The sequence below is a fragment of the Carettochelys insculpta genome, chromosome 16 (genome assembly GCF_033958435.1).
Source record: "Carettochelys insculpta isolate YL-2023 chromosome 16, ASM3395843v1, whole genome shotgun sequence".
Taxonomy (NCBI): Eukaryota; Metazoa; Chordata; order Testudines; family Carettochelyidae; genus Carettochelys; species Carettochelys insculpta.
This window is the reverse complement of record NC_134152.1, coordinates 23,228,150-23,254,063: the sequence shown is the minus strand read 5'-3', so window position 1 is coordinate 23,254,063 and position 25,914 is coordinate 23,228,150. Positions and strand designations below refer to the sequence as shown.

Genomic DNA, 25,914 nt, shown 5'->3' with positions numbered 1-25,914 from the left:
TGTACAGTGCTGTCTGGTCTTTCCAAGTTTCACCCACTAACGCAGAACGACAACCACTCAAACAAGTGAAAAAACCCGAAGTGAAGCAAACTAAGCATCTGAATACTATCAAAACAAAAAAGCAGTCCAGTAGCACTTTAAAGACTAACAAAATAATTTATTAGGTGATGAGCTTTTGTGGGACAATAAATTATTTTGTTAATCTTTAAAGTACTACTGGACTGCTTTTTTTGTTTTGATAGTATACAGACTAGCATGGCTATCTCCCTGTTACTAAGACTCTGAATATTTGGTTGCTTAAGGCTTCCTTTGCTATCACATCTGGAAGATTCAATTCCATATCCACACATCCAACAGAGGAGCGTCTCAAATGTTGGTATGATCAGGAAAGTCCTGCCTCTGGTGGAACCACACAGGGAGCAGATTGCACAGGTAAAGCAGTGGTGCTGAGAGTACTTGTTCTGGGGCTAGGAAGTTCAATTCCCATACATGACAACAAAAGCAACCTAGCAGCTCTTAGCCCCTCCACAGCACTCATTTAGCCTGACAGCTGCTGTCCCTCACGGTCAAGCCTCAGGGAGGCTGGGCAGTTGCAGTATGAGCAGCATCTGCCTTTTCTAGGGCTGACTTCCTTTGGGAGTGCAGAGATCTGGACTGGAGAGGTAATTTACATCCCATTGCACCAGCCTGAGTAAATGCAACCTGTGATGAACAGAAAGATGTTTACAAACATTTCCACTGTGAGTCCAGGGGCAAGGTGGGAGAGGGGCCTGGCTCTCCTCCCCTGGAAGGGGCAAAGCCAGTGGCAGAAGGGGTGGGACTTAGGTCAGTCAGCCCTGCCCCTCTACTCACCCCTCCATGCCATATGCAGAGCCTGCTGATGTTTATATCCTGGGTGGCTTTTTCCCCAGTACAGAAACACAGAAACAAGAAAAACTACTGATATGGCCCACACTGTCCTTGAAGGAGAGGCACTAAAGCAACAGGAGCCATTGCATTAACAGGAGTGTTGAGAGCAACACATGGGAAGTCATTCTCCCACTGTACTCAGCGCTGATTAGACCTCAGTTGCAGTACTGTGTCCAATTCTGGGCACCACTTTTCAAGAAAGATGTGGAGAAATTGGAGAAGGTCCAGAGATGAGCAACAGGAATGATTAAATGTCTAGGGAAGATGAGCTATGAGGGAAGACTGAAAGAATGTGATTGTTTAGTTTAGAAAAGAGAAGCCTTAGAGGGGACAGGATAGCGGCTTTCAAGCACCTCGAAGAGGGTTACAAGAACAAGGGAGAAAAATTATTCTCCTTGGCCTCTGAGGATAGGACAAGGAGCAATGGGCTTTAACTGCAGCAAGGGAGGATAAGATTAGACATTAGGAAAAATTTCCTAACTGTCAGGGTGCCTAAACACTGGAATAAATTACCTAGGGAGGTTGTGGCATCTCCATTGCTGGAGATTTTTGAGAGCAGGTTAGATAGATATCTATCAAGGATGGTCTAGATGGGGCTTGATCCTGCAGGGAACTGGACTTGATGTCCTCTCAAGGTCCCTTCCAGTTCTAGTGTTCTATGATTCTGTCCCTTCCTCATGTCCAGCTCTGCAGGACAAGCTCACCCATACAATTTCTGCGCACTGGGCTCCAGACCTATTTAGGAGAGGCCAAGAGAGAGCTGCTGCCTGCCACACACGGAGCTAGAGGTATGCCTTGGACTTAAATCTTTCAGGGAGGAGGTGTGAGAAGGGAGCAGAGAGGGAACCGACACTGTTTGTGGACTGTATTTTATGCCAGTTAGTGGTTCCCATTCATTAGCATGGTATGATACTGCCTACAGAATCTGTGGACACTGCCCAGCACTGTCTCTCCATTGGCTTCTGTTGCTGGTAAAATTCCTGTTGCATTGGCCTCTCTTTATGGAATCCCAGTGCACACTGCTGCTTTTGAGTGACGGAGATGGGAAGATTCGTAGTACGAGAGAAGGGAAGATGACAAGATTAATATTGCCTGTATGCGAGATACAGAAGAAGCAGGCAGTCGGGCCAGGGCCACCTAAAGCACATTTCTTGTCAGAGAGGCAAAGGGGACGTATCAATGTAAGTGGGGGAGTGGTCCTGCTATTGAGGGGAACTTTCCTGGCTTCTACACTACCCCAGTGTCATGGGGAAGTGAAAGGATCTGAGTTCCCAGCTCCCATTTCCTTTATGCAGAAGCCTCCCTCACCTTGAGGACTCCCCTGCCACTTTCCTCTGTGGCTGAGTCCCTGTAATCCCAACAAGGCTGGGCCTAGGATTCTGGGTGGCAGGGGGCTCTCCACCCCCAACCTTTTCGGGTCACCTAGGGTAGGGGTTAGAGAGTCCCCACTCCGGAGTGCTCTCTCTGTACTAGATGCTTCCCTGATCCATTGACCTTTACGTACAGTTCGAGGCAAATACAATTTATTAAGCAGCAATCGATGTTTAAAAATGGAAAACCGGGAAAGGTTAAAGGACAACACCTAGCCCCATTCCATGGTGGGGCCATCGCAAACAGCAGTCCTGGGACGTAAGGGAAGTTCACAGTTTGTTCCTCACCTTGCAGGTCTCCTCAAGCCCTGGCTGTGCTGTAGGGATGTTATGGGCTGGACACTAGCTTCTGCGGTAGCCTCACACCTTTAGGCTGCAGGGGGCAGCTAGCATCAACACAGCTCCACACACACACACCCATGGGGGTTATGATCTCCTGCCCACTCTGGCCTGCAATGATCATTGGCTTGGGATATCTGTCTGCACTGGGATATTTGCCCACAGTCCCTCCCTCTCCTGTCTCACTCGCCCCTCCACCTCCAAAACTGATGCTGCTTTGCCCCCGGCTCCCTGGGCTGTTTCTCTGGCCCCTCTGGCTCAGTTGCTGCAGCTCTCCAGGCTGCTTCTGTGGCTCTGCTCTGAGCAACCATTAAGCTGCTTCCTGAGCTGCTTCTCTAACTTTCGTTGCTGCAGCCCTGTTCCTAGCATGGATCTGTTCCCTGGACTGCTTCTGTGCTTCTTCTGGCTGGCATAGCTCTGCTGCCCAGCTCAGCTGGCCCCCTGCCCTCTCCTTAGCTTGTCCCTGCTCTGTCTGACTCATGCAATTGCAGCTCACATGGAGATGGGGACCCCTGGCCTCCTGACTCCTTCATTAGCCTGCCCTGCCCCCTTTCAAACAAGTCCTTCCCCATTGTTTCTGGGAACTCAGTCTCAGGGCCCTCATTTCTCATTGACCCTTTTGGTATTGGGGGCCAGCCAGCCAAAACACAGCTCTGAGTTTTAGCAAGGGGCAACAATCCCTCTACATAATGGAGAGAGGAGTCCTTAGGGATGTACTTTTTCAGATGGAAATGCCGCCTCTCACTCCTGTTTGTGAAAACAACGAGAAGTCCTGTGGCACCTTATAGACTAACAGACATTTTGGAGCATAAGCAAAGAAAGCCCATGAAAGCTTATGCTCCAAAATATCTGTTAGTCTGTAAGGTGCCACAGGACTTCCCACTGCTTTTGTGGATACAGACTAACCCGGCTACCCCTCTGACTCTTGTTTGCAAGAGGCAACTGGGGATTGATTTGTAAGGGGAGAAATTAAAAAAAAACTGTTTATGCACATGGAGCAGTTTCTCAGAGTTTAAACTGTACACTCTAATACTGTCTTACGGTAACAGCAGTATAGCCACTTGACTTAGTTTCTGCTAACTAAATGCTATTATGCCTTTTTCTAACTACAGAAGTGGAGGCCAAAAGTGCCTTAACTTTGCATCTACAACTAAACTTATACTGCTGAACAATGCCCTCCAACTCTCCCACTGGTTGCTCAAAGCTGCCATTGTAGCTGGCTGGAATGGTGTATACTTGGCATCTCTGGACACAAGTGTGTGTGTTGGGGGCGGAAAATAAACCCACTTATTTAGGTGTTTGATTTGAGGTACCCATGTTCAAACATGTTGCCCAGAATTTTCATTATGATACAACTCCAAAACAAGAGCCTATGCTCGATGGCTGTTGAGTATCTGCAACCCCTACTGATCTCAATGGGATATACTCATTATCCCTGAGGATCAGCTCCCCCGAGTTCTACTCACAATTCAGAGCTGGAGTATATGTTGAATGAAGGGTGCTTGCACCCGTTTGTGCATCTTGGACGCTTGCCCTGGAGCCGTCTAGAGCCAGCTGAAGACTCTGTAGCTGCAATGCATTCAGGTGCTTTCTCTGTGATTCCACAACCACGGCTGCATTTTCAGGGCCAAGGTTTGCTATCTGTTCTGGGGACAGCTCCTTGAGGAATAAATTAAAAAACAAAATAAAACAACAAAACTGCTTGAGGATATCCACTATGTTACACAAGTAATGAATCAGAAGTCTGGACTGCCTTGTACCGAGAGTGAGGAAAACAGTCACGGCCAGTATTGCTGTAAAAGTACTCAGCTTTTTTTTTTAGAATTGCTGCATATCTGTGTAGCTGACAGGCCACACATGTAACCTGCAGCCTTCTCCTTTGGTGATGATAGTACATTGGTTCTGGGCAACTTCCTGTGTTATCGGTGTGTCTGTGAACTCTCTGATATTGGAGTCTCAGTTTTGTCACTTTTGGGGGGGCGGGTGGTTTACTCCTTACGACTGCCACACTGTTTTTATTTCTTTCCTCTTTCACCATCTCCAAACCTGCCCTGTTCTTGCCTGCTTGTAATATAGACCCAGGATTCTGCTATCAATGCAGCAGCCAGAAGACAAGATGTCATAGTTCTGCCACTGGATCTTTCCTTTTAGATGGAAAATCTGCCAAATGTGGTCACATAAAGTCTTGTTTTAGAAATGGAATAAGATAAACATAATCATGGTGATTAAATCAATTTGCAAAAGAGGCATCTACAATACTTGCTGCCTTGATTGTACTAACATTCCATGTGTAGCTCCACAATGGAGCAAGCTCTTCTTGCCGCTACAGCTGTGCACTCAGGTTTTATTTTGCTAAAGGGCCACATTCTAATTTAAAGGTAGGCCAGGTGACTGCTCAAAAATTCCATTCCATATCAATTGTAATTGTCTGTGTCTGAGTCCTTGTCTAAAAAAGCTTGTTGCGTTAGTTTAAATCAAGGTTAAAGGTTTTGAACTTATTTAATTAAGTTGGTACAAACTTCTTCAGAGACACTCCAGTAAATTTTTAAAATAAACCCCTCAGATTGAACTAAGTTTCCACAAACTGATAAATCTGCTTATAATTGATACCTTTGGCTAAACAGGTGTTACTTTTTCATGTGCAAAACCATAAGATAAAGCCACAGCTACACAAAGCCATGGTAGAAACAAATGTCACTTTGAATATGTAAAGAAGTACAGTAAGCTCTTGTAGGTAAGGATTCTATATTTGTTTTGTAAAGAACCCTGTCCATCTAGAAATTTCATCAGCTGTCTACTTCTCTTTTCTTGTGTACATCTGCTGAAAATCTCTAAACAATAACATTGACCTTCTGGTTCTTTGATTGTCCCCAGCACTGAAAAACGTGGTACAGTGAGGTCGCAGAATCACTGGAGCTGTCAAAGGTACGGTATAGAACACTTTTTTGCAGCTAGTGGTCAAGGTGTTTCTCCTTTTATGCAGGCAGACTGTTAAGTTGTCTGGCTCATCTATCCATTACGACACTGACTGACCTCATGAATGTCTGAACCAGAGGTGGTTGGGCAGAATTTTAATCTTTTTTCCAAGTCAAACAATGTCTGGGTCAGAGACTTCAACATCCATGTGCTAGTCTCTAGGCCATAATCAGAGCTGACAGAAGCAGGATGAATTCCAATTAAGTTAGAGGTGCATCTGCGTATACCTAAATCTGAATTCAGTCTCCTCTCCTGCCTAACCTTCCTTCCCCTCCGCTCCTTGTTCTTCTTTCAGAAATGCTGCATGGGAGAATGTTATCAGAATCTAGGGCTAGTAAAAAAAGCCCAGATATGAACCAAGGGGTCTTATTGTACCTGTGATTGTACTGGTGAACCTATTCACTATTCCTAATAATAGAGACATAAAAGAAGACCTTAAAAGAATGTTACTAGAGACAGACCTTGCTCTAAGCCATCTGCCCCAATGTTCTCAGGCTGCAATTTTAAAACATGTTCATAACACCTTTTCCCTTGGAACACATTTTGCACTAGGGACAAATAAACAATTTGACATTTTATGGGCACCACAAAGAGATGATATAGCTGCAAGTTAATGCTTCATATACTTAACTGCCCGTCACTTAATAATCAAGCTGGGAAAGGTCTTGCAGAAACTCAAACTGAAGCATAAATTAGTATTGCAGTTTGTTTATAATAAAGTAAAAATGATGGAGTATCACACTTCTTCAGTAACCAAGAACTTACTTTGAAAACTTCATCAGGGATGTGTCTTATGGCTGTTGGCTGGAAATATGGCATCACATCTTTGTCAAGAGCTTTAAATTCCTTCCCATTTAAACCAGCTATCATAACAAAATAGGAATACAGCTTAGTTCACACATTCTTTTCATTATGTTAAGTTTTGACTAATTAACATTGATATATGATCTGGCTAGTATTTGTCTCCAAATCCTGTTACAATAAAAACTCAAGAAATCAACACTTCTGAGTTAAGCAGTAAAAGAAAACTTTTTAGGCACTTGAATGAATGCTCAAGTTTTACAGCTGTAAGAGGTGTATATAGAAATTAAGTTATAATGAAATACAAATACTTAATTCCTTTTCCTGCCTTCTTTCATTGTAAAGCAGCAGAAATGTAGCACTTTGAAGACTAACAAAATGATTTATTCGGTGATGAGCTTTCGGGGGACTGACCCACTTAATCAGATCAAGCTCATCACCGAATAAATCATTTTGTTAGTCTTCAAAGTACTACATTTCTGCTGCTTTGTTTTGTTGGAGTACAAACTAACCCTGCTATCTCTTCGTTACTATTCTTTCATTCTAATTAGCTTACAGACAGCTGTAGCATGTAAGAAACAAATATCACAGTCTCAGTACTACAAATACACGATGACGGAAGTTCATTCATGCTGTTCTTCGCACCACAAATGCAGAGGGTAACTTCCGTCCCCTGAAACCCTGAATACAAAACATAATGTGGACTCTGCTTCCCAGTCAAGGCAAACTTCTGCTTTTGCAGAAGGCTAACCCCGCAACACACACATCGTAGCAGTGGTATACGTGTCACTGTTAAACTGAAAACATTCTTGAAGTAGCAGAACTTCTAACATTGATTGTGCATGCCTATGCTCTAAAAATGGGTTCCAGGAACATGCTGGGAACATATCAAGGGTCCAGTCCTCCAATAAGCTCAACGCACTCAACTCTTGTTCACTTCAGCTTAGACATTCAGTCCCTTGCAGGACTGAACCCTAAGGTAGCATTTTGGGACACTGTAAATGGATAGACAGGGCAGCTGTGGGCAGTGCAGAGCTCTGCTGAATACTTGTATGTTTGCAAGCTGGTAGGCACCTCACTTAGAAGTAAGATCAAGGCCATAACGGTGAAAGGAAGAATTGTCCCTCAAGAGGGACGGGCCTGAAATTTCAGTTTGACTCAGTTCTGCTTAGCAAGGTTAACTCAATGAAATGTGGACAGAGCCAAATTCATTCCAGTCTGCCCCCGGGGAAGATGGTGCAAATTCTAACAGAGGACTCTCAGCGGTGGAAAGTCAGAGCATCCTATGGACACTAACAGTGTTGTTCTCTGGTGGAGAAGAATGTTAACGGAAATGCTACCGGTCCTTCTCTGGAGGGGTCACTTCTGTCTCTTGCCCCTGCAGAGGACCACAATATGCAGTGAATCAGGCCTGTAGTGCTTTTAAAGATGATGCTGCAGAGGCATCGCTGATTGTAGGTAGTCTCATTACCTGCTATGGTACCAATCTCATGGATAATAGAGCTGTTCCATCCTGCAGTGATTCCAAATACAGATTCTGCCAGCTTCTTGAACTCTTCCAGAACAGGAGTGCGACATGGCAACAAACCAACCCTCGCAATCACAGCACTGCAAAAGGACAGTGGGGTTAGGAAGACAGATAAACAACCAAGTGTTTAAAATGTATGAAATATGCCTAATCTACTGGTTCTCAACCTGCAGCCCATTTGTGGCCACCTTGCAGGTGGGTCATGAGGCTCATATCTCCCCCACACAGGGAGCCCATGCTCATGCTCCAGCCCCGTGGTGCCTCCTTTCCCCACCAGGTTCTTGCCCAGCTCCAGCTTCCACTGCGGGCAGGGGGCAGCCTTGAGCCCTGTGGGCCACAACCAGCTTGCTGTCAGGGAGGGAGGGAGAAGCATAGCTCCATGCGCTGCTACTCTTCCTCTCCCAGCCACGGAAGTGCAGTGCCAGAAATCACTCCTGAGAGGGTTCCCCTGATGCTCCCATTGGCTGCATTTCAGCCAATGGGAGCACTGGAGGGTGGTACCTGAGAGGAGCCGGGAGTACAGAGTCAGGTAAGCAGCCTCCTCTCCCCTCAAGCCAATCCTTACTCCCCTATCTCCCTCTCATGCTCCTCCGCTAGCTTCTGTACCCTCTCTCCTAGCCAGACAGCCTATCCCAAGCCTGCTCCCGCATGCTTCTTTGCTCCTGCGCCCTCCTCCCAACCAGACACACCCTCAGCCCACTCTGCACCTTCCCTGCCTTCCAGACCTCCCACACTTAGTCTTCTCCTGCATGCTCCCAAACACCCCACTCCCAGCTCGTTCCTGCACCCTCCCACCCTTTGGGACACCCCACCCTTAACCTGCTCCCGCACCTTCCCTCCTGGCCAGACCTCCTCTCGTATCCCGCTTCACCACTTTATCCTCCCACCCAGACCCCGACACCTATCCAATCTCTAGCAGCCCCTTCCCATGCACTGAACCCATCATTTTTGGCCTCACCCCAGAGCTGGGGAGGACTCGCAAAAATCTATTAACCCCGGGACCAAAATTTTTGAGAGCCACTGGCTTAATCAGATATTTAAACCCAGTTTCAGGACCAAAACCAGATATATAAACCCAGTTTCGGGCCCAAACATAGACGAGCACTTTGCAACCAATTTGAGTTTCTCAATTTAATAGCTACATTGGATCCCATGGGAATCTATTTTAAACAGCCACTCAAGGCTCCACTGAAAATAATTCACTTGATCCTGGTCTTTTCTAAAGTAACGTCTATAAGAAAATCTGGGACTATTTTGTAGACTCCCTGAAGATAGCAAAGGTGTCTATTCCAAGCAGCCTGTCAAGAAGATTCCACCGAATAAATGTCTTTTGTTAATGGAGAAAATCAGAGAAAATGTTAACTTAGCATGTTTCTGTGGCCATGATTAGACATTTACCTGCAGATTGCAGCAGGCTCAAAAGCTTCTAAAGTGTTGGAAAAGAGCTCTTTCAACATAGTGCTTCTGGAAATCCGTAAGGGGGGAGACAGTTCACCACTAATACAATTAAGAGAGACTTAAAATACTTTGGGTAATAAAGTGTTTCTACCTGAATTCTGTAGTCTTTATGGTCTTGATGTCTGAGATGTTCAGAGCACACAGGTTAGCTCCTAATCCTGCTAAATCAAAACTTTTCAGCCCAGAAACGGTCTGACCAGAGTCCTCAAGAAACCCTTTTAAAATAGATTTAGCCTGCAGAAGCAATGAGATCGAGAAGAGTTATAAATGTAATATAGGGTTCTAAGACTGGAAGTGGCTACTGATATCTGATGTTACAAACTGATCTGTCATTATACTATATTAGGCCTGAGCCTACTCCCATGGAAGTCAATGAAAGTTTTGCCATTGTCTTCAATGGGAGCAATTTATGGACACAGTGCCTTCTCAGCAGCTCTGAGCACAACCACCTACCATGGTGCCCATGACCAGGTCATCAAAAAGCACTTTACCAGAATAACCAGCAATTGAACCATCTAAGAAAACTTTTCAGTTTCAACTCAACTGAGAAGAGCTAAGCCATAGATAATTTTCTCTTCCATAAGTAGGTAATATGAAGTTCAAGATTTCAAAATTAGAGCCTTCCTGTCCTGTTTAAATGTCTTGTGAAGATGCTAACCAAACTTAATAGCTTTGTCTACACAAGAGGGTTTTGTCAACAAAACCCATGGAGTGTCCACGCTAAAAATGCATTCTAGTGACATACTGTCAACAGAACTTGGCACTTTTGGTCAACAGACTTCTGCCTCTCCCCCACAAGGTAGAATGCCTTTGTTGACAGATTCTGTTGACAAAAAAAGCCACGTGGATGCTCCGGGGGGACCCTCTGTTGACAGACAGGGCTTATAGGTCACCAGGCAGCCCTGTCTGCTGTGCTTCCGGTTGGCTATTCTGTCAAGAGAGCAGCGGGGCAGCCTGGCTGCTCTCTGTTAACAGAGCCGATTGACAGTGATCCGCTTTCATCTGTGGTTGTGATCTGTTGATAGTTTTGTTGGAAGATATCTTCTGACAGTAACTTCTGTCAACAGATCGCTGTAGTGTAGATGTAACCAATGAGTATTCAGAATTGCTTTTAAAAATACAACAGGAAATATCAAAATTGTAGTACTATGTTAAAATGCTCCAGTTTCTTCTATTTCCTTAAAGTGCCTCGTTAGCATAAACAGCTGTTAGATAATCTGATTCCAGATACTCTGCTTGTGCTAGCCACCATCAACCTAATGTCATTTGTTGAAGAGAAGAGATGGCAAAACCGGCAGCACAGAAATTTGCGGCTAGTTGTATAGGCAAATAAAGGCTTTTAATCTTCTCTTTATTCACTATGTAAATCCCACTGGCATTAATGGGAGTTATTGAGGCATAGGGAGTGGAGCACTAAATGAGTATTCAAGCAACTGAATGGAATAATTTGCAAATAACAGATCACCTGTACAAGCATCTGGATGTATTTAGAGTGGTGGTCATAGTACTTCTGAGTCCAGCCTTGGTCAGTAAGGGCTAATTGTTCTTACCAGTTAGTGTTTGTGTAGAGAACTGATTGAAGCTATTTGATGGTGTCATTCTAATCCTAACAGGCAAGTGGTCGGAGCATAGTGAACATTATCACAGTTGTTACTATTGCCACTCTTTCGCCAGAGAGGTCAAGGACCAAGTAGGCGTGAACATTTAACTAACCTCTCACCCTTAGAGAGGGCACTGGAAATTATGGATGAGGGAAAATGGAAGGGCAGTGTGAAGAGTGTATCCTAAAAGTCCTCAATGGCAGAACAGGTGGAAGATAGCAAGGGTAATGCTACAATGACTGTGAAGGCAGATGAAGTGTGCAGTGGACAGGAGACTCCAAATCATTGTGGACCCCATGCCATTGGACCTGGGCCTTCTAACCATCAAGGATCATGTGGTGGCTGCAGTGCAACAGTCTCCCCGCGTTAAAGGAAGTCACACACAGGCATCTTCCTGTGTACTACTCTCCTTAACCTAAGCCCTACAGCGACTGGTGAATGGCGATGTGAGCAGACTGTGAAATCTCGAAGCATTTAGTCATGAACCAAAACATAGGCAGTGGACGTATGGATCAGTCGTTCTGTTTCAAGGCCTAAGGTGGTAGAACAGTCCAGCTGCTGCACCCGTGACTGAGCAGCCCTATTTAGGATCCACTCTGCTCACCCCACATGAGGAGGGGTCTAGAAAAGGTGGCCTAAACATAGTCCACCTCAACACCTCTAACTGGATAACTGCAACCAAAGAGTTCACCACTATGCAGTCAAAATCAAATGATAAACTTTGGAACATGGACTATTCAGACTCTAAAGGACAACCCAGACAGTGGACAACCTGAAATATGCACAGCAGTTATCGCCCATGAGCTGTGATGATTCAACATTGATACAGCTGCCTTGGCAGAAACGTGTAGACTAGAAGAAGGACAGCTAAGAGAAGGTGGCAGAGGGTACACCTCCTTCTGGAAGGGAATCACAAAGGAAGAAAATCGAATTCATGGAGTAGGATTTGTCATCAAGAACAAACTGACAAAAATCCTATCTGAAGCCCCTATTGGCATCAATGAGTGTCTCATGACTCTCCACTTGAAGCTTGCCAAAAAGCAACTAGCAACTGTCCTAAGGGCTTATGCACCAACTCTAGATGCTGAAGGTGTCGTGAAAAAGTTCTCCACCCAATTGGACTCAGTCTTGAAAGACATTCCCAAAGAAGACAAGATTATTCTCTTGGAGGATATCAATGGCAGGGTCCGAAGAGACGTGGACCTCTGGCAGACCACCATTGGGAAAGAAGGAGTCAGCAGCAGCAACGCCACTGGAATGCTCCTCCTTATGAAATATGCTGAATATGAGCTTGTCATCACAAACACCCTCTTCTGACATAAAAACAAATTTAAGACCTCTCAGCAACATCCTCGATGGAAACCCTGGCACCTCATACACTATGTCGTTGTCCACACTCGGGATCAGCGTGATGTGCTTCTCACATGTTCAATGGCTAGCTCTGATGACTGCTGGACCAATCAGCACCTTATTTAATCCATGATAGCACTTAGGGTTGTCACCAAATAGAGAACTCAGAGGAAATTGATCCAAACAAAGATCAACATACAAGGCTTGAAGGACCCTATCAGGCAAAGTGACTTCCAGATAGCATTCCAAACAAAACTGCTGACAGTATACCCTGAAGATGTGGAAGAACACTGATGGCAACTGAAAAATGCAATCATTGGAGCTTGTAGAGAAACCCCTGGCTACCAGACCAGGAAGCATCAGGACTGGTTTGATGATAACAATATGGAAATTAAACACCTGGTTGAAGGAAAAAAGGAAAGCCGTTAGGCCTGGCAAAGTGACTTCACTGCACAATGAAGAGAGAAGCACATGCCAAAGTCAAGGCATCAGTCCAACATAAAACAAGGACCTGAAAAACCACTGGTGGATTGAGAAGGCACGAGAACTCCAGCATCTCACAGACATCAATGATATAAGAGGTTTCTTCAATGCCACCAAAGCTGTTTGTGGACCATGGAATCAATCCCCTAAAAATCAAGGATGGTACTCAGCTCTTGAAAGACAATGAAGCAATTGCTCCTCGCTGGAGGGAGCACTATAATGAGCTCTTGAACCACCCCTCCGCCATGGTCCTAGAACCCCTCAACCAAATCCCTCACCAGCTGCTGAGGGTTGATCTTGCAACACTTCATATGCTGAGTGAGGTCTAAGCTGCCAGCAAAGTGATGAAGTTCAACAGGGCAACTGAACTAGATGGAATCCGCACTGAAGTCTTCAAAGAAGGTGGATCAGACCTCCACAAACACCTCTACCTCCTGATTCTCAAGAGCTGGGATAGGGAGCAGAAGCCACACAAGTTCAGAGACACACTGATCATCAGTCTCTTCAAAAAGGGTGACAAGCGGACTGCAAAAACTATTGTGGCATCTCCTTTCTGGCAATGGCATGGAAAAACCTTAGCTTAAATCCTTGCAAAATGACTCCTGCCACTCTCAGAAAAATTCTCCCAGAATCCTAATGTGGTTTCTGACCATTCCAAGGAACAGCAGATATGATCTTCACCACCCAGGAACTTCAAGAAAAATGTTGTGAACAAAACCAAGCTTTACACTTGAGTTTCACTGACTTAACCAAAGCATTCAACTCAATGAATCATAGCACCCTGTGGACCAGCCTCTCAAAGACTGGCTGTCCCAAAAATTCATTAGCATCTTGAGGTTGCTTCATGACAACACGATTGCCACAGTACTAAGCAACAATGGATCCCAAAGTGATCCCTTTGAGGTCAAAATGGGAGTCAAACAAGGCTGCATCATTGCCCCATCACTGTTCTGCATCTTCATCCCTATGACCCTTCACCTCACAGATGGCAAGCTTCCAGATGGCATGAAGATGTCTATGGAATGAATGGGAAACTCTTCAATCTCAGGAAACTGAAGGCTAAAAGCAAGGCCTCCATAACCTCGCTCATGGAGCTCCAATACACAGATTACAACATGGTTGCAGCTCTTTCTCCCAGAGCCCTTTACATCATACCATCTTAAAAACCAAAGTGCTTCACCAATCCTTACTGATGGGACAATCTCAGATACCTTCTATTGAAGTCAGCGGAGAACTGGAAAACGTGGAGCATTTCCCATACCTTGAAAGTCACCTTTCTGCTAAAGTTGACATGGATGCAGAAATCCAGCACCATCTGAGCTGTGAAAGCTCTGCTTTTGCCCACCTGACACAAAGCGTCTTCGAAAACAGGGGCATCTATGCCAAGACAAAGCTCCTTGTATACCATGCGGTAGTTACTCCAATGCTAATGTATGCATGTGAACCATGGACAACGTGCAAGTACAATTTGAAGGCACTTGGATAATATCATCAACACTGTCTCAGGAGAATCCTAAATATCTCTTGGGAGAATAAGTACTCGAACACTACCATCCTAGAGGAGTTGAACATGATGAGCACTGAAGCCATTACCATTCACCAACAACTTCTTTGGACTGGTCACACGGTTCGGATGTCTGCTCAGTGCCTCCCAAAACAGATTCTGTTTTCGAACTTGAAGGAAGGACGGAAGAGCACTAGGGGCCAGAGGAAGCGGTATAAGGACATGCTGAAGGCATACAAGAAGTGCAGCATCAGTATTGACACTTGGGAGAACCTTGCCCAGGACCATCCCCTGGTGAGAGCGGTAATCCATGAGGGAGTGGCAGAATTTGAGAGGTCCTGCCAGAGTGCAGACAGGGAGAGGCAGAGAAGGAAAGAGAGGCAAAAACTGCCCCATACCCCTCCAACCGCTATCAATACCTGTCCCTTCTGTGATAAGACCTGTGGCTCCAAAAGCAGGCTGATCAGCCATCAACAGATTCACAAATAGGAGGGTGACATGAAGATGTTCTACTCATTATCAAGTGTCCACCAGGAGAGAAAAAGAAGAGAAGATTTGTTTTGTAGGCTAATTTCTTCAGGTCTTGGAGAATCATTCATCCCATGCCTTGTCACCAACAGTCCATTTAATAGGATATTTACCTGGACAAGAGTCCATTCCATTTGTTGACTAAGTGCAGCAATGGTGTCAACAGAACTTAAATCCAATGCTTCTATTTCACTCTCATTGAAAGCTAGGGCGATGCGTCCCAGGGAAACGACATGGTAACTCTTCCAGCCCGGCAATGCACCCCAAACCTTTACAATAAATTAACAAACAGCCTCTGTTAGTTCGTATCAAACACCCACTTACACACTCCACTATCTCTATTTCTGATTTTCAAGTAGTAATTAGAAAGATAAAACGTTGTGGGCTGGAATTGTGTGGCTTGCTAATCCCATTCTTCACTGTGTAAGCAGACATTGGCTCCTGCAGGGAATTAAGCCCTTCATATTTCTAGGTTGGTGACACTCAGTTTAGCTAACAATACTTCCACTGTCAGAAGATGACATCTGGTGAGTGAATGTGAGTTGGTCGAATGAGTGGGTATGAGTGAACCTTTGTTCTTGGTTTTTTTACCATTTTTTTTGATTCCTGGAGTTAAAAAAAAGACATTATTCAGATTTTCCTGATTTTCACCTGTTACTTTTGGAAGTGCTGGAACTCCCCAGCTGTTGCTCCTTGCTCCAGAAGGAGAGATGATGGCTTGGTCCCTCTTGCATAGAGTTTTCTCACCTACCCAAGGAGGGTTGGTGGCTGCTGCTTCACAGTGGGGAAGGGAGAGAGACTGGGAGCTGAGACTGCCTGACTGCTGCAGTGACAGGCTTTCAAGGGTGAAAGACTCTGTTGCCACTGTATCTTGGAGGGTTGCAGGCACCCTGCCACGGCACCCACCACAAATACTGGGCACTCCCTCACAGAGCACCTCCCCACTGCCTGCCCAGTTGCTGCCGCCATGAATAGGAGGCATCCCCATGCTACCAAGGAGTTTTGGAACTTACAGTGAAGCCCCTAATATGCATGTCACCAACTGAAAACTAAAAGTTTTATTTTTGTAATGAACTGGAGAGAGCAATAGTTTTGTAAGTTCTTTCTTCACTCTTTGTTGCTTTTTTCCCCCCTTGTGCTTCCATCCCTCATTATTAATGTGAATATTTATTTGGAAAACTGAAGCTAATTTTCGGTTGGATTTTTCCACTAATTTTTAAATTATTATAATAAACAGATAAATTCCCGATACATTTTAAATAAAATTACAATTGGAAATGAAGAGCCTTATTCATTAACTAGCAAAGACCAGTATCTTGCCTGGAGGCCTACCAAGCAAGCTCGCTAATCTAGCCTGGCAAGGGTGGTCGTTCTTTCCTGACTGCAGATCTTCACAAGACATGACCAGCTAATGAATAGATTCCCAAACTGGGGGGCATGAAGAAATTCCATGGGGGGCATGAGGTGACCTAGCCCCCCCCAATCAATCCCCTCCGCCCCAAGAAAGAGCCTGCGCTGGAGTTACCTCCTGCAAAAATGGAAGTAGTGCCGGCTTCCTGGATGGGTCTGGGGGAAGTCCTGAAGTTGCACACCAGAGCTGGTGTCTCAAGAAACATGTGTGCTGCTTCCTCCTCCCCAAACAGCCAGCACTTTTCCTGAAAAGCTGGGTCTGTTGCCCAGTGGCAACTTCCTTCTGCCTGCTGCTTTCCTTCATTGGGGGTGGTAGGAAGCAGCACGCCCAGACACCCACAAGTACCCTGCCCCGACCTCCCACAACTACCTCTACCCCACTCCCACAAGTACCCTACCCAGGGCCCTACCAGTACCCTGTCCAGGGTCCCACCAGCACCATGCCCCCTGCCCCAGCCCCCACCAGCACACTGCTCCTGTCCCTTACTGCCTGGCCAGACACATACCCCCAACTTGCTCCTGTACCATATTTTCCACCCCAGTTCTGCACCCCACCCCTATTCCATTCACTGGCAGCCCTGTCCCACATACTGGAGCCCTCATTTTTGGCCCCACTTCAGAGTGTAGAGTGGCCCACAAATTTAACTAACCCTGGATTTCCCAGCTTGAAGAAAATGCAGCGTCACCCTTCACGTTAAATTTGTTTTGTTTCTGATATTAAATTACATATTTATTACATTTTTGGGCCAAGAAAACACTATTTGTGCTGATTTTTAATTTTAAATAAAAGTTTTATACCAAGTTTTGTTTTTATTTTAAATTTTAAATTACCAATTGAATCATTTGTTAAAAGGGGGGGTTGGATGATGGTAAAGAAGGGGGGGGCGCTGAGGGTTTCTGAAAAATCAAAAAGAGGGCATGATGCCGAAAAGTTTAGGAACCACTGAGCTAATTAAAGACAAAGGACCAACTCCTGTATTAGGGTCTGTCTGCACAGCTTGTTGTATGACTTAACTGTTTCTACATAGTTTAGCTCTCTTATCTTGATTCTTAGCAAACATACAAGGTATTAGACTGATAAGAACAGAAACTATGCTTGATCTTATCCATCCTCAGTTTCTGTTGTGTAATTTTTTTTTTTAAGGAAGAGAGAGAAGCTAGCAATAAATAAACAAATAAAAGGGCATTTGAAAAGTCAAAACACAACCTGCTCAGCAGCCAATATCTCAGAACTATTTAGCCAGTTGACCCTACAACCATTGAGGACATTATTTTAGGACTAATCGTAGATTATTTCCCCAATGAGTAATAGGTATAACTGCAGCAGTAGTGATTATTATGGTAATGATGGCTTTAAAAATGCACATTTCAATAGCAGTAAATTAAATTATGTATTTATCTTTCCTTCGCAGACATAATAGCTACCTGCTTAGCTTTCTCCTTCAAGACCATAAGCTGAGATCTGTTGAAACCCACAACAGACCCAAGGAAGTCCACATTTTTGGTAAAAGTATCAGTATCCAGACACTGCAGTTCCCGAACTGACCAAAAGGCATTTGCTTCTGCTAATTTAATAATATCATCTGAAGACGGGGCTGTGACTCCTGTGCAGTCTGGGAAGAAAGCAAAACACAGACTGAAGAGCCAATTTCTCCTTGTAATCTCCATGAAGAAAACTAACAAAAATGCAAAGCAGCAAAGACTTATGCTCTCTTGTTATGTTGTTGATGTATTACATATTAATTGGAGCCAGGACAATATTGACATTAACTTAAGCAAAAACTATTTTTTCAGTGAAATAAAATGCATTTGAAAAGTATATGGGCAATGTTTTTTTTGTTTCAAAACTAGTGTTTATATAAGCTTGGTGCCATTGGTCATTTGCTCTGACACTTGAAGGCAGCATATGCTGGAAAGGAAAAGGAAGACCAGATAAACTTTTTATGAACAGTTATAATGTAAAAGTACCTTAATAAAATGGAATTTCCATTCAGCACCTAGAAAAAGCATCTAAATGTCCTAAGCACTGCTCAAAAATAGAACCCTAACATTATTAAGAGTCAAATCCTGATGACGAAAATCTTCCATTGGCTTCAGTGGGCATCTTGCTTGAGTAAGAACTCAATTACTTAGTCTGGCCTCAGTTTTAGGCCATTTTTACATTTCTGGGAAGATCAACCCAGCCAGGGTCAATCTTCCAGAGTTTGATTTCACATGTCTGGTGTGAATTCGATCGGTCTGGGGTCGGCAGTTGCCCTCCCTTACTCCTCGCTATTGTAAGAGAAACAGAGGTTGACGGGAGAAACTCTCCTGTCGACCTCCCTCAGTGAGGACAGACCTTAAAGTCAATTGCAGATACGTCAATTCTATCCATGCAATTGACTTTAAGGTATCTGCAGTTGACTTTAAGGTCTAGTGTAGACCAAGCCTAAGTTTCCACATAGGCTATAGTTGTATTGTATTTTTGTTCACACACACACACACACACACATTGCAGCAGACTAAACATATCTTTATTTGTTCAATCAAGACTTGGTGAGATTCAGCTGCTATGCTATTACATACAGTAGCAGGCCTGAGTGGGCTTTCCAGTTTGGAAGACACTGTCGAAGACGTATGACTGTAAGCCATGCCTGACATTTAAACAAGCCAAGAATATTGGTTTCCAGAACTTAAATATGAGAGAAATGTAACTTATGATTTTTGTCAAGCAAGTTGTTTAAGTGCCAAGAATTAGGAAACCCCATAAAGGGCTGTCTTTTTACAATAGAAATGTTTGGTCTGCCAAGCCATATTGGTCAAAAATCTGATATAAGGGCAGATTCTGCTTCTTTTTCATGGTGCATTTTGACAAACCTAGGTCTCTATAGATTTGATCTCCCTGATACTGATGCAAGGGAGAGCCTTGCATCTTAACATCATGTCTTATTAGCCACTCTCCCACTTCTAATTTAATAAATTGTTCAATCATTATCTAACCCACCAATCAGTGAATGTCTTCAGATTTGGCCATCATCAGTAAAAAGCAGAACTCCACAGATGCTGCCTCTCACCTGAGCTAAACAAATTAAAGCAAGGATGTATATAAAAAAACAAAAAACAAAAACAAAATCAGCAGTCCTGTAGCACCTTAAGGACTAACCATTTAATTTATTCTTAATATATTAATTGTTAGTCTTTATAGTGCAATGGAACTGGTTGTTTTGTTGCTGTTGGGGTTTTTTGTTTGGTTGGGGTTTTTTGTTTTTTTTTTTTGGTGAAGCTGCAGAGTAACACGGCCACTTGACAAGTATAAAAATAAAGAAGTACAAAATAGCTTTGTACTTCGAAAGGAAGCAGAGAAAAGATTTATTTGAATAACATAAAACTGCAGCACAGGATAGAACACTGAGAAGGATGAATCTGTGGACAAAAATAAAAGCTTGGCTTCTGAAGTGCCAGCATCACTGCTGTCTCTTGTCGATAGTAGAAACTGGCCCCTGATGAAGCTAGACTGTTTTGTTTTCCTCCACTGCAAAAGGTCAGCTTTTTTTATGTAAATATTGCCCGTGCAGCGACAATATAGATCCAGGCCCTTGTCATGAAAAACCTAATGGTTTTTGTCCCTGGAAAAACGCCCTTGAGGCATTCATTTCTTGTAACATACCAGCTCTGCTGGCAAGTTGGCAGATGGAAGTATTCATGACAATCCTGGCAGCATTTCCTGTGTTTGATTCCGCTTCAGTCTTGCTGTTGGGGCAGGTATGTGAAAAGGTCTAGGTCTGAAGACATACAACAGAATGTCATGCCTCTGTGTAAGACACTTGGGTTGTATTCCCAGCACTGCCACAGCTTCACTGTGGCTGTGTCTACACTAGCAAGTTTTTCTGGAAAAGCCAGGCCTTTTTCGAAAAAAACCAGCTGAGTGTCTACACACACAATGCTCTCTTTTGATCTGAAATCAAAAGAATACGGCCCTTTTTCCAGCGGCCCTCTTCCCCTCCCAGATGAGGAAGAGCGCCTTTTTTCTGGGACGTTCTTTAAAAAAAACAGAGTGAATGCACCTCCACAACAGTCCCCTTTTGAAAAGGGAAAGCAAATAAAGCACCAATTTACATATCTCAAGCTTCATTTAAATAATCACATTTTCGAAAGAGAGTCTTTTGAAAGAAAAACAGCAGTGTAGACGGGGTTCTTTCGAAATAAAAACCCTGTTTTTGAAAGCACCCGTCTTCCTGGAAAAAATTAGGAAGAAGGGTGCTTTTGAAAACGGGGTTTTATTTTGAAAGAACTCCGTCTATACTGCTGGTTTTCTTCCAAAGGACTCTCTTGAAAATGCAATTATATATAAAAAAAAATAATGTGGAGATACATGTCTCATAGAACTGGAAGGGACCTCAGGAGGTCATCAGGTCCAGTCCCCTGCCCTTTTGGCAGGACCAAGCACCATCCTTTTTTTTTTTTTTTTAATCTATTTGCCCCAGATCCCTAAATGGCCCCCCTCAGGGATTGAACTTACAACCCTGGGTTTAGCAGGGCAATGTGCAAACCACTGAGCGACCCCTCCTCATGATGATTATGCAAATGAAGTGTTAGATATGTAAATCAGTGTTTCATTTGCATTTCTGATTTGCCTTATTTGAATTCCCCTTCCCAAAGGGGACTGTAGTGTCGGTGAAGCCCACATGTAGATACTCCATGAGCCCTTCTTTTGAAAGAGCAGTCCTCATGGTCCTGAATTTTTCAGTCCCTCGACCATCCTTTCAAAAGAGCTGGAGCTGTGTGGGCGCGCTCTATCGAAAGAGCGGATTAAGCTTCTGACCTGCTTTTTTGTGCGTGGACGTGATCTTTTGAAAGAAGTATTTTCGGAAGCTCTCTGCTGGAGGAACTTCTTTCGAAGGATCGCTATAGTGTAGACGCAGCCGGTGAGCTCTTGGGTAAATCACTTGATCTCTGCATAGATTTCCCCTCTTCCAAAATGTCAGAGGACACTCACTTTTACTTTAAACAATATTACTGAGAAACATATTTTTTAAAAACAACCTACCTACAATACTAAGTATTACTGCCATTATGACAAATCCACAACTGGATATTGTTAAAAGCAAACACTGGGCCAATCAGCATAAAGGTTGTGGATGCAATGTTAGAGCAGTGCCCTCCTGAAGATGTTTCCATAATAATCCTATTTTTCAGGAATTTAGAAGTCAGTCCCTGCAAAGGGTGGCTTCCCCTTTTAATCACTAGAAGTGTGAGGCCAACCAACACTAGCAATAAAGTAGAAACACCTGAATCCTCTAAAGAGCAGTAGGAAGCTACAAGACAGGGAGAGCTCAGGGAGAAACAAGCAGTCAGTTGCTTCTGAGAGCAAGAAGCCTCCAGCAAAGAACACTCAGTGTTCAGGGAAAGAGCTCCAGGCTGAGAAGCCTTGCAAAGAACCCCTCAGGAAGACAGGAGCAGAAGCTTGATGGGATTTGGGAACTTTTATTTTGAAATGTTATATTAGTAAATCCCGCTGCTGGAAGGAGTGTTGCTGAATTTAACAGGCATTTGCATGTGGCATTTTTAAGAATCCTCCTGAATGGGGAAACTGAGGCAAGATGCCTCAGAGCAATTGCATTTGTGAGGCGACTGGTCTGGTGACAGTCACAATTTCACTTCTGGCTGAAATTTGCCACACGGGAGATCTATAAATTATGTGTGAGTATGTCGGAACAAGTCATTACATTTAATTCTGGCTTCTTTCTTGTGTGTGTCTGAGGATAGCACAACAAACTCTGTTGCAAGCCTCCCTTACCCCAACCAAATTGTTCATACTTATTATAGAATAAAAGACCTCTGCAGCACAGGAGCACAATGATGGTCTTCAAAGGAAAGCAAGGTGGCACTTGGGGGGGCAGGGTGGGGCATTGGCTGTTCATTGCTCCTGATTGCAGAGAGGGCCACTGGGTGAGCTAGAGTGGCGACTGTATACTATTCATACAATTTCAGATCAGAAGAGACTACCACGATCATCTAGGCTGATCTCCTGCACATTGCAGCCACAGAACCTCACCCATCCGTAGCCATCTTACCCCCGACAGAATTAATTCAGCCCTCAAATCATGGTTTAACAACTTTAAGTGACAGAGAATTCACCATTTGCACTACTTTACACCTGCAAGTCATGCCATGACCCAGAGGCTCGCTGCAGAGAAAGACAAAAGCCTCCCGGGGTGTTTGCCGATCTGAGTTGAAGGAAAATTCCTTCCCAGTGCCCAGCATGGCTATTACCTAGACCCTGAGCATGAGTGCAGGATCCACCAGGCAGACACGTGGGGAAGAATTCTCTGTTGTAACTCAGAACCCACCCCATCTAGTGTCCCATCACCAGCGGGTGGGGATATTTGCCAGTGCCAGTCGTAGCAGTCCCATCAGATCACCCACTCTGTAAACTTAGCAAGCTCAGTCTTGAAGCCAGTTAGTTTTTTTTTGCCCTGTCTGCTCCCCTTCAGAAGACTGTTCCAGAACTTTCCTCCTCTGACGGTTAAAAGCCTTCACCTAATTTAGAACCTAAACTATCTGATGGCCAGTTCACAGCCAACTGTTCTTGTGTCCACATTGGTACTTAATTTAAATAACTCCTCCCTTTCCCTGTTATTTATTCCTCTGATGTATTTATAGTGAGCAATCCTGTCTCTCCTCAGTCTTCCAGTTTAGGTAACCCAAACCCTACAGCCACCTCAGTACAGGTCCTATGACTCAATAGCCAGAAAATCCTGTCCTAAGCAACATGAAGCCAGGCTGGAATAGCCGGTGTTGAGGAGGGTACACTTCAGCCTTGGGGCCAGTTTCTGGGTTGCTTTAAGTTTGTTTCATGCCATAAGTTACAACCGGTATAGAGAGGAATAAATTTCATCCATACAGCTCAGTAGTGTTGGGGGCACCTGTAGTGTTTAGATTACCTAAACTAAAATAAGTGTTATGCTGTTTGGGCTAGATTCTGCTTTTCTGAGCCTGGGTAGATCTGGAGTGACTCCATCGAAGTCAGTGGAGTGGATGAGGGGAGATAGTGTACCCTGGTGGACAGAACACTGGACTCAGACGCAGTTCTGGACTGGGTACTGTTCCTGACTCTGCAACTGTCCTGCTGGGTAACCTCAGGCAAGCCACTCAACTGCTTGGTGCTTCAGTTTCCCCATCTGTAAAAGAGAGATAGTGATACTGCTCTCTTGTAAATTTTTTGAGCTTTACTAGTAAAAAAATGCTAAATAAGAACTAGGTATTATTGTTCTCCTGAATTGAGGCAAGAATACTTCACTCCAAAAATACGAGTTGTTCCTCATTCGTACACAGATATAGCAACTACAAAGGCCAAACTCTGTTCTGAGATACACCATCTGGAATCCCTCCACTGGATGTGAATGGGAGCCCACACAGATTCAAGGGTCTGCTAGCACAGAGCACCATGGAAGACTGGAGCTTATAATATATTTAACAAAGAACTCAGGGTGAAGCTTGCAAAGATGTGAAATGCAAGTAGGCATCTAACGCTCAGTGAAAATACTGGATGCCTAACTCACAGTTTTGCCTTTTAAAGAATCTACCCAACAGCTGGTATGTTTTGCAATCCATTAGACTACATGGTTTAAATATTAGAATCATAGAATACTAGAACTGGAAGGGACCTTCAGAGTTCATCAAGTCCAGTCCCCTGCTCTCCTGGCAAGACTAAGCATCATGTATATCCTTGTTAGATATTTATCTAACCTGTTCTTAAATATCTCCAAGGATGTAGATTCTATAACCACCCTAGGCAATTTATTTCAGTGCTCAACCACCATGAGAGTTAGGAAATTTTTCCTAATGTCCAACCTAAACCTCCCTTGCTGCAGTTTAAGCCCATTGCTCCTTGTCTTATCCTCAGAGGCAAAGCAGAATAATTTTTCTCCGTCCGCCTTGTAACACCCTTTTAGGTACTTAAGAGCTGTGATCATGCCCCCTGTCATCTTTCTCTTTTCCAAACTAAACAAACTCAGTTCTTTTAATCTTCTCTCAGAGGTCATATTCTCTAAACCTTTAATAATTTTAGTTGCTCTTCTTCCCGAACTGGACACAGTACTTCACCTGAGCCCTAATCAGCACTGAGCAAAGTGGAAGAATTACTTCTCGTGTCCTGCTCACAACTCTCCCGTTAATGGATCCCAGAATCACATTTGCTTTTTTTGCATCCATGTCACACAGTTGACTCATATTTAACTTTTGGTCCACTATGACCCCTAGATCCCTTTCTGTAGTACTCCTTCCCAGACAGTCACTTCCCATTCTGTATGTGTGAACTGATTGTTTCTCCCTACATGCAGTACTTTGCATTTGTCCATATTGAACTTCATCCTATTTGTCTCATGTCTCCAGTTTGTCCAGATGTTTTTGAATTCCAAACCTATCCTTCAAAGCACTTGCAACCCTGCCCAGCTTGGTATCATCTGCAAACCCGATAAGCGTACTCTCTGTACCATTAACTAAACCATTGATGAAGATATTGAACAGAACTGGCCCCAAAACTGAACCCTTCAGAACCTCACTTGCTATTCCCTTCCAGCCTGACTGTGAACTGCTAACGACTATTCTTTGCGAAAAGTTATCCAACCAGTTATGCACCCACCTGATAGTACCCCATCTAGGTTGCATTTCCCTAGTTTACTGATAAGAAGGTCATGTGATACTGCATCAAATGCTTTACTAAAATCTAGGTGTACACTCAGCCCACGCTCTACAAGCACAATTGGTTCCCAATTTTGTGCTCTTAGGCAAAAACTCGTAAGAGAGATGCTAACTTCTCATTAGACTACACGTAAAAGTCTCTGATTGGTTCCTAGAGCTCACGAAGGAGTGGCGGCAGGTGGCGCTGCTTTTGAAAGGTAAGTGAACCTTGGGTTTGGGGGTTGGAAAAGGTTAAAGGCTGGGGGGAGTTTAGGGCCATGAGTGGGAGGGAGGGAGGGTTAAAACCTGGTGGTTGGGTCTGGAGGGTGGGGGGTGGGGTTCAGGCTGCTGAAGGTTGCGTGTGTGGTCCAGCAGGAGGGAGGCAGGGGTCAGGCTGCCGTGGGGCCAGGCTGTGGGGCCGGCGGCTGGGGAGGAGGTCAGGCTGCTGCAGAGCCTGCGGAGGTGGGAGGTGCCAGGCTGCCATGGGGCTAGCAGAGAGCGGGGGTCAGGCTGCCATGGGGCCAGCCGGGCGGGGGGTCAGACTGCTGCAGGGCCAGAGGGGAGGGGTTCAGGCTGCCATGGGTGGGCGGGGTCAGGATGCTGCAGAGCTGGTGGAGGCGGGGGGTCAGGCTGCCACAGGGCTGGCAGGGGACAGGGGTCAGGCTGCCGTGGGTAGGCACTGAGGGGCCAGCAGGGGATCAGGCTGCTGTGGGCCGGTGGAAGTGGTGGGTCAGGCTGCTGCAGGTAGGGGCTGTGGGGCCGGCGGGGTGGGGGGTGGGTCAGACTAGGGTAGGTTGGAACCAGGGGGAGGAGATTAGCCTCGTATTAGCAGGGGGAGTGAACTATGGTAAGTAAATGTGTCCCTCGTTTAAGCGAGTGCTCGTAAGTGAAGTTCTCGTTTAACAAAGGACGAGTGTACCAGATCCACTGCTTCCCTTATATCCACAAGGCTTGTTATCCTAACAAGAAAGTTATCAGGTTGGTTTGATATGATTT

The 25,914-nt window shown here is 44.6% G+C and overlaps 1 protein-coding gene across 1 annotated transcript in view; it reads right to left on the bottom strand.

The window, feature by feature from the left end:
• Positions 1-25,914, bottom strand: part of OTOA (otoancorin) — a 53,766-nt gene that overhangs the window by 110 nt on the left and 27,742 nt on the right. Inside the window, exons 22-27 of the mRNA XM_075011108.1 lie at positions 17,683-17,870; positions 14,961-15,116; positions 9,473-9,615; positions 7,867-8,003; positions 6,360-6,457; positions 4,085-4,277 (exon numbers count right to left, since the gene is read on the bottom strand). Of these exons, the coding sequence (XP_074867209.1) occupies positions 4,085-4,277; positions 6,360-6,457; positions 7,867-8,003; positions 9,473-9,615; positions 14,961-15,116; positions 17,683-17,870 (915 nt within the window). The remainder of the gene's footprint in view (positions 1-4,084; positions 4,278-6,359; positions 6,458-7,866; positions 8,004-9,472; positions 9,616-14,960; positions 15,117-17,682; positions 17,871-25,914) is intronic.